The 18,916-nt window shown below is 41.5% G+C and overlaps 1 protein-coding gene across 4 annotated transcripts in view; it reads right to left on the reverse strand.

Moving 5' to 3' along the window:
- The window catches only part of FSTL5 (follistatin like 5), a 323,965-nt gene that overhangs the window by 58,692 nt on the left and 246,357 nt on the right, over positions 1-18,916 (reverse strand). For all 4 annotated transcript variants that reach the window (XM_081926023.1, XM_081926021.1, XM_081926022.1 and 1 more), the window contains one exon: positions 9,216-9,336. In XM_081926023.1, coding sequence (XP_081782149.1) covers positions 9,216-9,336 — 121 coding nt within the window. The remainder of the gene's footprint in view (positions 1-9,215; positions 9,337-18,916) is intronic.

Raw genomic sequence — 18,916 nt, forward strand, 5'->3', positions numbered from 1 at the left:
GGAAGGGCCATAGCTCAGTGGTAAAACAGCTACTTTGCATGCAGGTTCGATCCCCAGCATCTTGAGGTAGGGCTGGGAGAAAGATTTCTTGTCTGAAATCCTAGAGAGCCCCTATCCATCAGTGTACACAATACTAAGCTAGATGGACGAAATGTCTCACTCTGTATAAGGTAGTTTCCTCCTTTCCTGTATTGTGGAAGGGTGAACATGCAGGGCCATTTGCCACTTGCCTACATACCCATGGTAAGTAGATAAATATTTCTGCATTGAAAATATATCTTCCTTTCCAAGTTGCATGAGAAAATTAAACTCGTAGAGTCGGAATCAATACATAATTAGTGAGGGGAAAACCACATTTCATGGCTGAGTGGCAATCAGAGGATTACATCTAGTCATTTATGACTATACTGTTACCTCACCTGGGATTTACAGTGTAAGACAAAACTACTGTGTGATGTAATTGTAAAATAAGAGTTGTCATATACAAATGTACCTCTGCATTAACAATAAAGCTCTCTAATTAAAATGGATTGCTTACACCCATCTCTTCAGGTTATTTACTTTCACTGCGATTGCAGTAGATCCCTACTAATTAAATTTTAATGCTTGCATCGTATGATTTTGTGCTAACTCCTTTCAAACAGAAAAAAAGTAATAATCTAGAGGTAACTGCAGGTATCAAAAGTCCACATAGCCACCCACCACAGCCAACTTCCAGCGATGTTGTTCACAATCTAAGGAGCTCCAAATGCACATATACAGCTCTAGCATACATGAATCATGTAGGGCTAAATGTGTGGATGGAAGAATGCAGAGTCGGGGGAAAAGTTGAGGACATCTATTCCCCCCCCCCATATATCTCATAAGAAAAACACAAGTTCACAGAAAACCACACGTGGAAGATAATACCTTACAAAAGAGTCTTAAACCACATGGTTCTGAGGTCATGCACCTTCAACTTCCGGTATGATGAAAATGTACCGTTTTCCAATAAATTTAATATTATCTCGCTTACCTTCCCCATCTCAAATAAAATGTGCTAACTTTATTATAAACATGATGTGCCAAATTCATAATAGCCATACTAATGTCACTAGAATCTCTCTCTACCCCATTAAACTAGTATACCTCCTAGCTGCTGTAAGAAGATGGATTATCATTTCCTGATCCTCCAGTGGAACCAAGTACAAATAAAGGATTCAAGAGAAGATTATATAATGCTGTGCTAATAATCTCAGCTGAAGGTTTGTTTGCTTGTCTGGCCATTCTTGCGGGGAAGGGCAGTACAAAAGATTCCTTTAAAAATGTGGGAAGGGGAGAATTTCAGTGAAGACAGACAAGGCCTGGGTGCACATGTTCTTTCCTTTTCATAATTCTAGCATGCTCCCAGTGCCAACAACCCAGTTTTGTGTGCTGTGGGAAAGGCCCTCCCTCATGGGCTTTTCACCAACACCTGACAGAGGTGCAAGAAAGGATTTTACTTTAAAAAACAAATGAGTGTGCTGCTCTCAGGCACTCCACATGCAGCCTCTGTGGCTTCGTCCTCTCTCTGGAAAGTTCAGGTGAGAATGTTGTACAGTGTTACCTCGGGTTAAGTACTTAATTTGTTCCGGAGATCCGTACTTAACCTGAAACTGTTCTTTACCTGAAGCACCACTTTAGCTAATGGGGCCTCCTGCTGCCACTGCACCGCCGGAACACGATTTCTGTTCTCATCCTGAAGCAAAGTTCTTAACCTGAAGCACTATTTCTGGGTTAGCAGAGTCTGTAACCTGAAGTGTATGTAACCTGAGGTACTACTGTAATGCAATGTCTTCCCAGGGCTGTTCCAGGAACCACAGGAATCTAGAGAGGCTGTGGAATGCCATGCTAGAACTATGAAAAGGAAAGAACCACATACCACATGCTGTAATTTTTATTAAGGAGGTGCCAAACACTCTCCCTTGAAAATTTCACAGAAATGCTAATGTCTTCACAAAAGAGGGACCTCATTCTGGGGGCTGCACAGGAATTGTTTCCCAAAGTTGGTATGTAGAGTTTAACACAGTGTTAATTAAAGTTGAGATGAAAATCATGTAGGTGGAGACATTTCCTAAAAAAGCAGCAGGAAATGGTCTCTATTTTCACAGGGATGTTTTTTTTAGGAGGGAGGGGACTGTGAAAATAAATAAATTATTAAATAATACTGTTGTTAATAGTTTTCATCTTCCTCCAAAAATCTGGGGAGAGTTACTTTTGCAAAAAAAGGTGAGTGGGTAGCTGATCATTAATTACTTATGGACATAACTGATATTGCCTGAGAAAGAAAAATCAGTCATACGAAGAATGCACTTTCCAATACTTTTAGATTTGTTTTTTTAAACAACAACAACACCCTAACATTCCAGTACCAACTTGAGGCACAGTTATTGACACGGGAGAAAATTTGAATGATAAAACATAAATTATTAATTTTGACTATTATGAAATGGGATTATCTGTTTTCCGATGCAACCCAACTGTTTAAAGGAAATGGCTCAGCATGACACCCTCGTTATAATTACGCTGGCAAGAAAGAAATGACTTTGACGCATTTTGCACCTCAGTAATAATCATACACAAAATGAAAAGCATTGACTAGTTTTTGAAGGAGGAAATTAGAAATAACAAACTTTAATCTTGATTCTTATCATACGCTCCAGCTGTTCCTATTTATCAGAGACAATTTCTGTTTTCTGGTAGTTGGAAGTTAAATCTCAGAGTGTGGGATGTACCTCGTATCTGCTTCTCGCGCTTGTAGATGCATATAATGGGAGTGCAAAGGCACCATGCAGTGCCTGCTCCACATTTCCACATAATGCAGCTGCTGAGGTGCATACTGAACTGTTGACAACCTAGCTTAGGACAATTATGCTTTTTCTAGTGCAACTGGAAAAGCAACTTACAAATAATGAGTAAAGCCTTTAGAATGTGAAGTAGAACCTTGATTCTCAGTGTGAGAATTGAGTGCTTTAGTATGCCCTCATTTCCATTTCTGAAGTGGTAGATGACAGGTTTTTATCCTTATCCTGGTAACCAATTTATTTCATGGTCGTAGGCTTCCTACAGGGATTTTATTGTTGTACCTAGGTGAAAAGCTGCCAGCTTATTTGGCCTTTGTCCCTTCTATTCCACCAGTCCGAAAAGAACCATAGAATTGTAGAATTGGAAGGCACCCCGAAGATCATCTAGTCCAGGCACGGCCAAACTTGGCCCTCCAGCTGTTTTGGGACTACAATTCCCATCATCCCTGACCACTGGTCCTGTTAGCTAGGGATGATGGGAGTTGTAGTCCCAAGATAGCTGGAGGGCCAAGTTTGGCTGTGCCTGATCTAGTCCAACTACCTGAAATGCAGGAATCTCAACTAGATCATATATGACAGATCCATTACAATAAAGCCCTGCAGTCACGCTTCATGCTGCTATCCCACCCTTTCTCGTTGAAGGATATTAAACCTCAGACTTAGTTCTGGACACTGCTGAACATATGCACAGCAGCAGCCAACTGGCAACAGGGAAATGCAGCTTCCAGTACTTCGCAGTATTAAGTAACACTGCTATGAGCATGCTGGTGCTAGTGTCTAGGTCTTAATCCTGAATCCCAGTGTTGCTATTCACATTCCTCACCCATGTTTCCTTTCACAAACTTGGGGAAATTGGGGCTGTTGCAGGGAGATTGGCTGCTGCTATTAATTAATTAATTAATTATTAATAATAATAATTCAAAGTATAAAACCCACTTTATCTGAAGATCCCAGTGTGGTGTATAACATTAGAAAATCATTTACGTAATATAATAAAAATAGACAGGGAAATAATCACAGAAACAATCATAATAACTGCCCCCCCATACATTAAAAAGGCCACAGATTGTTTAGAGGCTGAAGGCCTGGGTAAAGAGGAATGTTTTCGCCTGGCACCTAAAGACATATAATGATGGCACCAGGTGAGCCTCTTTGGCCTTGATAGGGTGACAAGGACTGATTTCTACTGCTTAGGGTTCCAGATTGTGTGGAAGCCTGTGTACATGATGGTCCAATCTCAGTCTTCAGACATTTGCACTGAATGTGTGAATTACAGGGGGAAAGCCCATGTGATGTGGTCCTACTTGCCACTCACATCTTCTCCCACTCAAATGTTCTCCCTAACCATTCATCTGAATAGTGCTCATGAATTTACTTAAAATGAAATCTTACAGGTATTGCTCTTTTTTCAATATACAGTGGTATCTCGGGTTACATATGCTTCAGGTTACATACGCTTCAGGTTACAGACTCCGCTAAGCCAGAAATAGTGCTTCAGGTTAAGAACTTTGCTTCAGGATGAGAACAGAAATTGAGCTCCAGCGGCACGGCAGCAGCAGGAGGCCCCATTAGCTAAAGTGGTGCTTCAGGTTAAGAACAGTTTCAGGTTAAGAACGGACCTCCAGAACGAATTAAGTACTTAACCCGAGGTAAAGGTAAAGGTAAAGGTACCCCTGCCCGTACGGGCCAGTCTTGACAGACTCTGGGGTTGTGCACCCATCTCACTTAAGAGGCCAGGGGCCAGCGCTGTCCGGAGACACTTCCGGGTCACATGGCCAGTGTGACATCGCTGCTCTGGCGAGCCAGAGCTGCTCACGGAAACGCCGTTTACCTTCCCACTGGTAAGCGGTCCCTATTTATCTACTTGCACCCGGAGGTGCTTTCGAACTGCTAGGTTGGCAGGCGCTGGGACCGAGCAGCGGGAGCGCACCCCGCCGCAGGGATTCGAACCGCCGACCTTTCGATCAGCAAGTCCTAGGCGCTGAGGCTTTAACCCACAGCGCCACCTGTGTCCCTTTAACCCGAGGTACCACTGTATATATATATCCATATAAATATTATTTTCTCTGCTTCTAAATTTTGTCGCTATTCTATTCAGGTAGCCACTATTCATCAAATTGCCATCGATATATCACTAAGATAATATAACAACAACAACTTATCCATGTTGTATGAAAAGTTGCTATTGGACTTGTGTTGTTTTATTTGCACATTGTACGTCTTTGAAAATGAAGCAAAGTTTGAATGAAAAATTATAGACTGAATTCTATAAATTATGTATAAGTCAGTAAAAGAGCAAATGCCTCTTGTCTATGACATTATTGAAAACATCAATTGCTCCCTGTCACTGTCCTACCTCATTCATTCTGTTTCCACACTCAGATCAACTCAAAAGTTAATATGGTGAATATTCATAAATAAAATAAAATTGTGCTCTCTTTCTCTCTCTCTCTTAGTAGCACTTACCAACTTCGGAAAGGGGGGGGGGCAGAACCATAGATCTGGATCAAAATGGTGATCTATAAACCAGTTTTGTTTAAATGTTATATTTGATTTACACACTGATTAATCACATGTGCTCACAAGTAAGTCTCACTGAACTGAAAGTATCATGCTTGCAGGTAAATGTACTAAGGATTTCTATCCTATCACAAAAAAGAAGTGTTATGCAGGTTTTTTAGCTGCATTACCATATGTTCATAAGGGATTTAGATGAAAAGGGGCTCCTGAATCAGGTAGCACAGTCCCCAGAAACACTGGATCTGGACCCTGACACCACAGAGACCAAGTCCAACCATCAGGGTCCTGCCTCAACTGAGATTCTTCAACCAGGAACCCCAGTGACTGCAGCCACTGAGGAGCCAGTGTCTTTTCTTCCACTGGATTCACAAGCCACTGAATCTGTGCATGGCTGCATTGTACAGCCCGGCAACAGAGAAAACAGGCTGCTAGGTTACGGGTCAGGAAGTTGTCACTTTGATGGTTTTGATTCTCCAGAAAAGGAGTGGAGCAGAGAGGGACTACAGAAGAGCTCAACCAACCTTTGTCAGAACAAGTCATATCTTTTCCTAGAACCTGTTCTGAAGGACTTGATTTGACTCCAGTTCTTGTCCTGTTAAGTGCTTCCACAGTCTCTGTGCTTCAGTTCCTTTTTCTTGCTACGTCTGCTGAGCCACTATCCAACTGCCTTCCTCCAGATTCCATTCCAAGCTCATCTTTGCCAGGACAGGGCATTAATTAGAAGTTCCATTCCTTCACTATGCAACAGAGCTGGTGTTGCATCATAGCTAGAGTCTTTGACTAGAAATGGGGAGACCAAAATTCAAACTTGTGCTCAGACACAAGGTCATAAAGGGTGACCTTGGTCAGCACACCCTTTCATCCTGATGTACAGTCACAGGTTTGTTGTAACATGTGTGTGACTATGTACACTACCCTGAGTAGCTTTGAGAATAATAATAATAATAATAATAATAATAATAATAATAATAAATGATATGGTTCACCTTGTTCTCTCTGGAAATAGATGCTCTTGCCTCCAGTAGAGAACGGAAACATTTACGCTAAACAGGTATATTATTCTGAAGGTATGGAAATTATTTTCACTGCAGGCTAGCCGAGGCTCTGTCCATCATTCAGTACAAAGAGTTATGCCTATTTTTAGAGTCAGGCAGTATGTAAGGTAAGGTGAGAAGGGTGGGGAGATATGGTTCTCTAGAGATACTATGACATACATATTGACTCCCTCCTTGAAGTAGTGGTGGACTAATTTCAGCAGTGTTCTATGCAACACCAAAATCCTCCCCCCGCCTCTTTGCTTCCATTCTACACCATAGTGATGGTGCCCCCAAGGCCCCATGCCCAGTGTGAACAAAGTGGTCATGCTTCCTTAAATTCACCTCTGCTTGGAATCAGATAATCAGGGAATTTATCAAAAATCAATAGTGGCCAAGTTGTGGTTGATGTGTCATATTGCTTGGGAACTATTAGTCTGACAGGTCTGCTGGCTGGTTCACTTCATTTTTTGTCCCAGTGGGACAGTTCCAGGTTATACAAACACACATCCATCAATGTTCTCAACCAGCAACTTTCCACCCTGCTCCCTCCCTCTTTCATTGTGAAGGGTTGCCAGGAACTGCTCTACCGCCCCCTGTGCTTTCTGTGCAGCAGGAAGCCAAGCCTGCAGTTAGATAAGACATGCCATTTCTTCTCCTTGCAGTGGGGTCCGATAAGAGTGAAAAGAAACACTGGTTGACATGGAGTTCTTTATAACTGAAGAAGAAAGGCAGGGACAGAAAGGGTCTGACTAGAGAAAAACCCCAGTAGAGGCAAGGTGCTAGGAAGAAACTTGAGTGGCTTGCAGTCCACAGTGCAAGGTGTAAGGCCTCAGATACTACCCAGTTGGTGCCCCAACAAGAAACTACTCACTGGGGAACAGCATGTGATGTAACACCCTGGTCATAATAAACCAGAGTAAACTGAACAATCCAGTGGTTGTGGCTATTTGTGAACCGGAAAAGAGGTACCAAATGCATGGATGTTGGGTCTTTTGGTGTACCCATGCCCATGGAAGATCAACAATGATTAAGGCACACCAAACGGCTATAGCAATGAAAAATCAAGCTGTAGATGCTCTCCCACATTACGTTTGCATTATCGCTCACATGCATTATTACTACCTTTGCAAGTACATTGCAGTATATGCAGGACTAGGGATGGATGTGATTATTGGAATTCCTTTCCACAGAGTTAATGCCAATATATAATTGCATTAAACCTGTGCTTGTTTCTCTCTCTCTCTCTCTCTCTCTGCTATGCATTTAATATTGCTCAAATCCCTGCATGGTTAGAAAGTGACATATTTACTGTATATGTTGATTTATCCTCAGGTCAACACAGGATATAAATCTAAACAAATAAGTAAAAATAAAATGGAACACAAACAAAAATGGAATTTAATTCTGGGATAAAAGAAAGGAAAAACAAAGCAAATTTAAACAGATAAAATGACAGAACATTAGTGATAACAATTACTACTGATTCATATGAATGAAAATAGACATGTTGCAAAAGTGGTCAAAGTCCAATTAAACATATTTCAAAGCATTCTCACATTAGATCTTAAAGATCAACTAAGCTTCATTATCTTGTTAACCTTATTTTGACTCTTCTGTTATACGAGTGCCATTGCATTAATTAATCTTTTTCTTGGACTACAAGTGCTGGTTTCTTTGCCAATATTTAGGAAAACAGTGGTTAGAGCTACAAACAGAATCCATAAAATTGCTGCTTCATCTGACCAAAGCATTAAGCTTCACATTTTGACCCAGTTTAGCTTCAATGTGCAAATCCCAATATATTCATCTGTTCACAATCTGATTTGACGAAAGTGCAAATACAAAAATATAGCTACAGGAGTACTGTCAAATCATGGTCACAGTGATTGTATTAACTGTAGAGAGATGTATCCTTAATGTAAGAAACTATGTGGCACATTATAGCCCTGTAGAAATCTGTATCTTTTTCTTCTTCTTCCCCAACAATCCCACCTCCTTTAAGTTGACAGAGAAAAAAGGTAGGTGATTGGTTTGATACTTTGGCCTAAAGAGATAAAATCCCTCCTTTTATTTGGATTTTTATGGAGTTTGATAAAGTAGCACCCTTCTAATAAGTCTTAACTCCTTCCTAGATATCAAGAAGTCATAGTGATTGACACGTACAGAGCTAATAAATATTCATAGAGACCTCTGACCATTCTATTCAATAAAGCAAAATACATATTAGATGATCTGATCGCTTTGGAAGGAGCTTCAAAATACTAGTCAAAACACATGCATTACAAGCCACTAAGCAGAGACAATGGTGTCCATTGTTACTGAGTTCCAGTAGGTCTATGATGGCTTACTGGATGCATTAGGTTGCTCTGCATTTTAAGTCCTATTTTTCTTTAATATGAGGACAGCTTTTTTTCTGGAAAGCATGTCACATTATTGAAAACAGACAGACTACAAATGGATTATTGCAGTATGCAATAACATGATTAATCTGTTATTCAAAGCCATGTTTTCCCTAAATATCTATTATTTTACAAACAGAATACTAAGAAGGCACATTGTTTAACACAATTAAGAGCTCAAAGTACAGAGTAAATAAACTGTGTGGTCTTCCTTATTATTTTCAATAAGAATTAATTATTTAGAATTGCTACACGCTGTGATTAAATCTCATTTTCCTGTAGCTTTGTTTATAGAAGAGAAAATATTAATGAAAACTGATCATCCATGTCTGCTTTTGCTTTTTGGTTTTCATATAGCAATTAAGAAACCAAAACAGTCTACTGAATTAAATCTAGAGACTGCACCACAACTTGGCAAATCAAACATTTCCCCTTACCATTTACTTGAAGAATATGAGTCTGATAAAGTTTATCATAGCCATCTGCATAGCAGCTGTAATTTCCCATGTGAGTTGTTGTGATCTTAGTAATGTACAGGGACCCATCATCGCCAAAATCCTAAAGGGAAAGAAGAATCAGAAGGTGATCACAAGTACCTGGACAGAAGTGCAACAGCTGCTCAATTCACTTTAGAGGTACGATACAAATACCAATGAATTTAAAGAGTTTCTAATCTCTTCAGTATAAATATTATAATATTACTTTGTCAACAACCTACATGATATCAAAGTCACACTGGAAATGTGTCAAACCACAAAGACAGCAGCTAATTTGAAGATCAACTGACATAATTAAAATGATGTGGATCAACATAGTGGATGCTGGGAGCAAATTCTGATTCTGCAAATGGGCCCGTGGACCTGCTGAAGTGACAGGCAGATCAGTGTTAATGAGGTGTCAGCGAAGCACACGTGTAATAATGGTGGTGGTGATGATGATGATGATGATGATAATTTATTATTTATAACCCACCCATCTGCCTGGGTTTCCCCTGCCACTCTGGGCAGCTCCCAACAGAATATTAAAAACAGAATAGAACTTCAAACATTAAAAACTTCCTTAACAGGGCTGCCTTCAGATGTCTCCTAAAAGTCAGATAGTTGTTTATTTCCTTGACATCTGATGGGAGGGTGCTCCATAGGGCAGGCACCACTACTGAGAAGGCCCTCTGCCAGTTTCCCTGTAACCTCACTTCTTTCAGTGAGGGAACCACCAGAAGGTCCTCGGAGCTGGATCTCCATGTCTGGGTTGAACGATGGGGGTGGAGACGCTCCTTCAAGAAGATCCAGCACTGCAGCCACTGGATTCAGTGGATCCATAACTGCCAAATGCCCTGTTTTGGAGTTTTTCACACCTTACCACCACTGGTAGCTTAACACTCACTGACCATAGCTCATGCCTTCTATTGTGGTGATGCTGCCCACAGCAGTATACCTATCTGTAGGTGTAGACCAGAAGAGACAAATTTATATACTACTTTACTCAACCAGCAATCAGTGTAAGGGAGGGCAGGATTATGTTCTACAAGTCCTGCCATTCCAACACCTTGAATGCATATTTAGATCAGACCTGAACAACTTATCAAGCCTATCAAGCCGAGCAAAGCTCGGCCCATCAACCATTTACACTACATGAAACTTTCTTGTCCCATTTATTCAATCCAAGTTGAGCTAGCAAAACCAGCAAAAATATTCATTTACTGAGCTTATGGTAGAGCATCATAAAAGACTGACAGATCTTTGTTCAACTTGGTGGGTCACAAGTTATTGGGCCTGCTGTGAATCATCTTTCAGCTATAAAGTCTTTATCTGCTAGACAGTTTTCTGCTACAACATGGTCCAGAGAACGCATTAAGCATGAAAAATATATAATCAGCACAATAAACAGAAACAGAATATATAATAGGACATGGAAGCTACCCAGTTCTTTTGTTTTTAAGAAGTAACTGATATCGCTTCTCCTTTTTTATATATACTTTTTCATTTTCCCAGGACCCTGCATTCTTATAAAACATGAATGAATCCTTCCTCAGACTTGGATAGGATTTAAACAAGGTACTGAATTGCATACTTCCTCTTCAACACTTGAAATGTTGCAATAAGAAAAAAGAAGAAAACAAGCTGAGCCCAGTTGTATGTGAAGTACTCTCCTGTGTCTACACAGTCTCAAATCCAGAAAGTCTTCAATAGTACTGTAATGGTTATCAACTATGATTTAATTAGGCCATTACACTTGCTGTTAGTAATTTCTTCTTAATTCTTATTTTGGCTTTTATGTTTCCACACCATTAATGTTATTAGGTACCAAGTGGGTGTTTCTTTTATATAGATGTGTGGTATATTTTCATAAAACTACAGTAAGTTAATTGGAACAACCTGTTAGCTAGGAGCATATGGAGCCCCATTGAAAGTATATTACGATGAGAGATAACTTCTGTTGTACAATGTTTAATGCAACACTAAAAATACAACACATAACAGGAAATTAAAGGATACAGCAACATAGCAAAGCACTTTTTTCTGATCTGTTTAAAAGCCTTCAGATGATAAAAAGCTCAAACTGGGAAACTAAATAAGGTGAGATGACATTATGCTCAAAGCAGTGGCATATTGGCCTGGTTCAGACAAGCTTCTGGGTGCAGAAAGCCTATGCAGTTGTGTCCACCAGACTTTTTTCAAAGAGGGCCAGATTTGATAAAGTGAAGGGCCGTGAGAGCCGACCAAAGTGCCAACCAAAGTTGTTAACCTTTTTTTTAGTAAGGAAGTTGCTGAGCTTTTTTTTAGGGTTGAAGCTCTTGAGGTTTCTTTAGGATTTTACTCCAGGAAATAAACTGCCACAGGGGCCAGATAAACCGACCAGCGGGCTGGATTAGGCCCCCAAAATGGACTTTGGACATGTCTGGCCTTATCAAGGGAGAATTGGCTTGTTCCTTGCCACAAGGCACACTTGCCTTGCCATATATTGATGAACTGGATGAAACATTCAACTGTAAAACAATGCATGTAAGTCTCAAGCTCACAGTAATTTCCTAGATTCTATGCACTTAACAACAAAACTATTGCAGTAGACTTGTATGCACATTGGCCTCTATGCAGCGGTTTTGGCCATAAATGAACAGTCAACAGCACGAAGGTGACAAGCAGAATGGTGTTTGTTATAGGATAGAGGGAGATTAAGGGCTCAATTCAACTAACTGGCCCTGGAAGCAGTCCTGCAAAGACATCTACTAGTGTAATGGGGCTTTCCCCCTTCTCCCCTCCCAGCTGGCTTGTACGGTGTCAGGACATCTCCCAGAACAGCATGTTGGGAGGAGGAGAGTGGAGATCATTTCATCAGACAAGCAGAAATGAATTTCAACACTGAATTCTTTCCTAGGATGTGTTGTACCTAATACAGCACACATGGATTTAAATGTTTTGGGCATTTAAAATATTTATATTTTAAAATCTGCCACGCAATTGAAAAATATTGAAAATGTGCAGATATCTATCTCTATCATTTCATCCTTTGCTGTTTCTTGTGGGGTGGCTTTGTTTGGTGGCTTTGTCTTTTCATGAAATCCTAAACAAAGGACGTTGGCACTGATTTCAGACATGATCTCAGTGATTTTGGGTAAGATCTCACCCGAAGTGGACGTGATGTCGCCTGAAGTCAGTGCCAATGGCAGAACCACTTCTCTGCTGTTGGTGGAGGTGGCAGGGCAGCCATAGGGCTGGCATCTCGGGGGCTTTTGCCACCTGAGGCAGTAGCCTCACCCTGCCCAATCTCCGGCTCTGTATGTGCTTGTCAGTTTCACACAATTCATTCGCTAAAGATGGGGACTGATAAGAAAGTGATTTGGCCTCGGCTCCACACCAGCAATTTCTTGGCAAGAGACTGAAATTGCCTGCAATATGATTTGGTGACAGATCAGTTTCAGAACTAGCCACATAAACATTATACATATAAAAAAGCAAGCAACTCACCCTAGAGGCTTTTCTATTTAAGCTATGAAAAGCCTTGGCAATTATACACACAAGAAAAGGCCGATCTCATGATTATTCTCTGAGGACTACACTGGAGAGTGGCACTAACAGTACACTCAAAATACAAGGAAGTTATATACAACCCCACAGAGAAATCAAAAGGAGACAATAAAACAAAAGCAAGTCCCGAGACAACAAATCAAAGACAAATGTTGCTTTGCATGTGTAACAGGCCATGGTTAGACAATGATTACAGACCTTGCTGATACTACTTTTATTAACTATTAGTGCTCTACAAAGTTTGCTTGACAGAGAAGGATCAAGAGATTGTGGTGAGTTGCTCTCTCCCTACTTTCTTTCATCTCCCCAAACTCCTTAGGTGTCAACATGCATAGAGAGATGTAGCACAGAGAATTCAGAGACATATCAAAATGCAAACTTTTTTTGCCTGTGCCGTATCAAAATCTGTTGTCCAATTTTTTGGGGGAAACTGTTCTTCCTCTGCAAAAGAAACTCCAGCTTTTTTGGCATCAGTCTTTGGCTACTTGAGAATTTCAGTGTGTGCAAGGTTTTTGAGTTTACCTTGTTATTCTAAAGTGGCCAGGGATGATGCATTCCCCGTCCCTATGGGTAAACATTTAGCCAACGCTCAGAAGTTTTCCTGTCTGCCCATGATCGGAAAAATCCCCATGTTTCTTAGCATGAAATTTAATTAAAGTATGGGCACCCAGGAAGGCTGTAGAAAGCAGATCTAAAGAGAAATTACTGGTAGAATGAAAAAAGGATACACACCACTCAACAAGTAAGGTAAGTATGACACAAATCCACCACCCATGAAAATTTCACTGAATATTCTCTCATCTTTTATGACTTTCAAATGCAATTTCTTTTCTCATTAATGGAAAATGGGTTCAAAAAAATAAGAGAAATGTTCAGCATAACATTATTTTTTATATACATTTTAAAAAGTTGGGCCTATAGTTACACAAATCGTGTCCTCCAAATCATGGAGAGCCACATGTTGCGGTGAGATCACTAAACTGCCTTCTTGTTGCCGGGGTGGGCCTGTTTGGATGACTTCCGCACCTCTTTGGTTGCCTCTTTGTTACTGGGGAAAATTTTCTGTCGGTTGGGTTTGATTGGCAACTAAGGGGCTATTTAAGGGGCTGCACGAGGTGAAGTACTTTCTCTTTCACATCATGCAGTGGATCTCCCTCCCTATAATTTAAGGTGTGTTTTGACCTTGCTATGCCTGCCTAGGGGTTGTCTGTTTTTGGAGCAGGGGCCCGGTAGGATTGGCTGATTGGCTGGTGCCATTTGGTTTTTGCCTACCATGTAGCAAATCGTCATAACTTTGTAAGGCATTGGTTCATTCTTTGGTGGAGGGGATTATGGATTGGCTGTGGCTGCCCCTCATTTTTGTTGTTGCTGCTAGTGAATTCCATTAAAGGAATCCAGGGGCTCAACTTGCTCTGTCCGATCCCCTCTCAGGGGCAGAGCCATTCCAGAGTTCCTGGGAGCATCTGGGGTGAACTAAGAGGTGGAAAATCCGCCTCTGTGCTCCCCCAGTATATTTTCCCTTACTGACCTCTGGAGGTTCCAGTTGTCAGTCCTGTTCCTGCTGGTGCAGGTTCAGGTAGTCCGAACCAGTGCCTAAGCGACCACTCACATGCTGTAATCAATAATGTTGTGGCCAAATTAATGCCAAAAATCTTAAACAAATATTCTGTGTCCTGTGTGATTTATTTTGGAGGGAGTTTGGGGGTCTTCACACGCAAAGACCTTCATGTGCCTTTTGTGCAACATGTGTCTATTATGGTTAGGACTGAGGCCCAGTTCCTTCTCATAACACAGTGCAGTGACATCAAAAGAAGCAACCACGTATGGTATACCTTTGTACAAAAGGCAAAACAGTAGGCATGAGGAGCTTTATTCCTCCCTATCCTAGGGAACCCCCTCCAAACCCTGCTCTTCATGCCAAGTGTGTCTAGTGTGCCTGTACCCTGTGCCCATGCTTTAGCAATAGAGACAGTAAAGTTGATAAAATAGGACAGGACTAGAAGAAAGAGATTGTTCTCCTACAGCCTTTATAATCTTCCATGCAAGCTAGGCCTGCTATTGTCCCTTGCTAACTGTAACTTGTTACCATAGCCTCTTGTTCTCAAAGAAGTGGTAAACCTGTGTCTTAGCACTTTAGGTGGAGGCTGAGGCCTCACACATTCTCTTTAAAAAGCAAAAGCAAAACCATGCCCAGAAAATTAGAAGTGAGAGAGAAATGTGGGCTAAAACCAGTGGCAGGCAGTCATTGGATGAGGGGGATTAGACTACAGTCATACCTCATGTTATGTTTGCTTCAGGTTGCGCGTTTTCAGGTTGCATCCTGCGGCAACCTGGAAGTACCGGAAAGGGTGATTTCTGGGTTTCGCCGCTCACGCAGATGCAGACGCGCAACATGACCGCATGCGCAGAAGCAGTGAATCGCAACCCGCGCATGCGCAGACGTGGGTTGCGTTCTTTTCAGGTTGTGATCGGGTCTCCGGAATGGATCCCATTCACAACCAGAGGTACCACTGTAGTTCCCTTCTTCCCACAGCCCACCTTAGGAAGAGAGGTGCGATGCTCTGTTGGGTACAAAAGCCTTCCCGCCACCATCCCAAAGCCCGCCTAGCTTTAGGAAGGAGGCAACAGGGCTCCAGCATCCTGTCATAGGCCTGGTGTCTCCTTCCCAAAGCCTGGAACACTTCTGCCTGTCTTAGAGAAAGAGACACGATGCTCACCAACGTGACCTCAGCCCTCCCCCCCATCGCCTTGAAAGCTGGTGTCTCCAGCCCTAACTGTTCCCCTATGAAAAATTTCACTGCACCCCACTGCACCCCATTTTCCTTTGTGCAGGGGATGGAAGCAATCTGAGGTGGTATATCCCAGAGAGGTATTATTAGCCACCCCCCCTTTCCTCCCTGCTCCAACTTTCAAACTCATTTACTGGCTTCTGCAAGGAGCAAAGCTTGAACAATAAATGGAAGCCAGGAGCATTTGTTGCACATCAAGACTACATGCAGAAAAGATGATGATAACCTAAAATTGTGCAATTTGTCCATTTCCAGGGGCCCGAATGATTGTAATTATGAGGCATGTAGAGTTCACAGTGTGGGCTTCTAACAAAGATTGGAAGTACTGAGTTAGAGCAAAGCTGGAAGCCAATTTGTGACATGCGCTACTTCAGATATTCCATGTATACGCACCCACCCTCGATGATGAACCTCATTCCTGTCATGGGTATATTATCACTTATATGCTGTGGTCTTGCATCCTGGCTTTTAAAGCATCTTGTGCAGATAGCTGCATCTCATATGCCAGTTGGTATATAATGCAAGTGGGAATAGGAGGGTGGTAAACCCTGCTGAGTTATGCGAGCACACATCCCTGTCTGTGTTTAAGAGACAATGTAGGACTTGCCTGTTCTAGAGAGTGATTCAAGTTTGCTTGTTTTTTTAGTGTGCTGTTGAAAAGTGTTCTTGTATGTGATGTTTCTCACCGCTGCTGTTTTTAAAGCTGTTTTATGCTGCTTTTAGGCATGTTTACAGTCACTGTATTTATTGTTTTTATTAAATACTTTGAGCTTCATTGGATAAATGTCACGTAAGAGATAAGCAGAGACAGATGGATTTTGATGAATATACATGCTAAATTGAGATCATTGTTCTATGGGCTGGCTAATTTCCTTCCCTGGGAGTACAAAAATAGATAAAATGGACCACAAGTGAACTGGCCTCTCTCTTTTCCATTTCTAGCGTTATCTGTGAAGACAGAACCAACCGGAACACATGTATGCTCCCAATTTGGGCATTTCTCTACTACTGAAGTGCACATTGTCCTGCTGCTTGTTACCCCAGATCCAGACGCACAAAAGGGTCTAACTCAATAATGCTTCCTGGGAAAGTGCAATGTCACCCTGTATTGGCTGTGTTGCATTTATGTTCTCTAGCGAATCATGAGTTATACACATGCATCCTGAGCAGTCTGGAATCTGCCAGTTCACTATCAGGAAAAGGTAAACATAAAGGACCCATAGACAGTGAAGTCTAGTCAAAGGTGACTATGGGGTTGCAGCGCTCATCTCGTTTTCAAGCCGAGGGAGCCAGTGTTTGTCCACAAACAGTTTTCCGGATCATGTGGCCAGATGACTAAACACTTCTAGTGCAATGGAACACCATGATTGAAATGCACGGAAATGCCATTTACCTTCCCATCACAGTAGTACCTATTTATCCACTTGCACTTTGACGTGCTTTTGAACTGCTAGGTTGGCAGGAACTGGGACAGAGCAACGGGAGCTCACCCTATCGTGGGAATTCGAACCACCGACCTCCTGATCAGCAAGCCCAATAGGCTCAGGGAAAGACTCAAGGCACAGGCCCATAATGCAAGTCTGCAGAATATGTACATAGTCATACCTCCAGTTGCAAACATGATCCACGCGGGAGGCATGTTTGCAACCCGCAGCATTCGTAGCCCGAGGTATGACCGTATAATTTACATGCATAGTTGCAAATAAATGTCTCTGGGACAATTAAGATGTTAGGTGGTTCTCATTGTCACTTTGCAGAATGCCCAATGAAGTATACAAGCAAAGTGAAGAGTTCTGGGGAACAGAATGCAAGACTTGGGGCTCAGTCCTCTAGGCAACTCTCTAACTGCATTCCTAATGCAAACTTCATCTACTGAGGTATCAGAAAAGAAGCTACTGGTAGGGCATTTGCTATGATTCATTTAATTTTGGAAGAATATGTAATTTAGATACTTACCTTCTTGATCTTTACTGATCTTACTATCTGGTCTCACTTACAGTCTAACTCACAATCACAAAGTAGGCTCATATGCACATTAGCACTTAATATCCACATTGTGTACTAAGACAGGAAGCAGTTCAATTCCATGTACCTCTATAACATAATTTCAAGTTAAATGACTCCAGTTTCCTTAACTGGTCACATCAATACCTTTTCAGCAATATTGTTGCATGTGCCATATAATCTATTACAATCTACACCACCAATCCACTAATTTGACCACCTTTTGCATTTCCGCTGAACCAATCCTAACACATCCCAATGCAATCATTACTCACTAACCTGAGAAATGCCATCTTATCCCAAGAACAAAGTGAGGGCTTTCCTTTTAAACCTCTTTCACCAATAATAACAGTACATTCCTTTCCTACCCCCATTTCATGTAGTCTTGCAATCCCTACTTGCATGATTGGTCCTGTTCCAACACTAAAATGGTCAAGTGAATTATCCATAAAAGGAAGCTCACAGAGATAAATTCCCAGATTAATATGCATAAATATCAAGGTTATAAAATTATTACAAGAAATGGAAAGTCTCATGCTTCAGATTGCATTGATTTGGCCTTTCCCCCACTTCATTCTTCTCTCAAGAAGCAAAATTTCTTATTTTCTGTTTGCAAGTTATATTTATTCCTCATCGCAATGTCTGCAGAGTGCAAGCTATTTAGCAATCTGACTGTAGCGGGCTAGTACATCCCACCCCCATCCAACATACATTACATGGTTTAATGCTTAGCCATGCACTGTTTTGACATTCCTCAGTAATAATTGCACAATCTTCATAAAGTTTAGGAGAAGAAACAGCTTGAAATGTAAAGACATCTTCAATATGAGTTCTGAAAATTATAAACAGGGCGGGGAGGGGGGAAATGTAAAGTTGGATACCACCCAGATTGTTAACAGCATGCTACTTGTCACAGCATTTCAAGAGTCTGCCCCCCTCTTTTTTCTCTCTCAAGCAACTAACTCAATTCATCATTGTTTCATAATGATTTCCTCAACTTTGATCCATTTTAAATGTACATTGTTGTTGTTTAGTCATGTCTGACACTTCGTGACCCCATGGACCAGAGCACGCCAGGCACTCCTGTCTTCCACTGCCTCCCGCAGTCTGCTCAAACTCATGCTGGTAGCCTCGAGAACACTGTCCAACCATCTTGCCCTCTGTCATCCCCTTCTCCTTGTGCCCTCCATCTTTCCCAACATCAGGGTCTTTTCCAGGGAGTCTTCTCTTCTCATGAGGTGGCCAAAGTATTGGAGTCTCAGCTTCATGGTCTGTCCTTCCAGTGAGCACTCAGGGTTGATTTCCTTCAGAATGGAGAGG

The sequence above is a fragment of the Podarcis melisellensis genome, assembly GCF_964234715.1.
Source record: "Podarcis melisellensis genome assembly, chromosome: 9".
In the NCBI taxonomy this organism is placed as follows: domain Eukaryota; kingdom Metazoa; phylum Chordata; class Lepidosauria; order Squamata; family Lacertidae; genus Podarcis; species Podarcis melisellensis.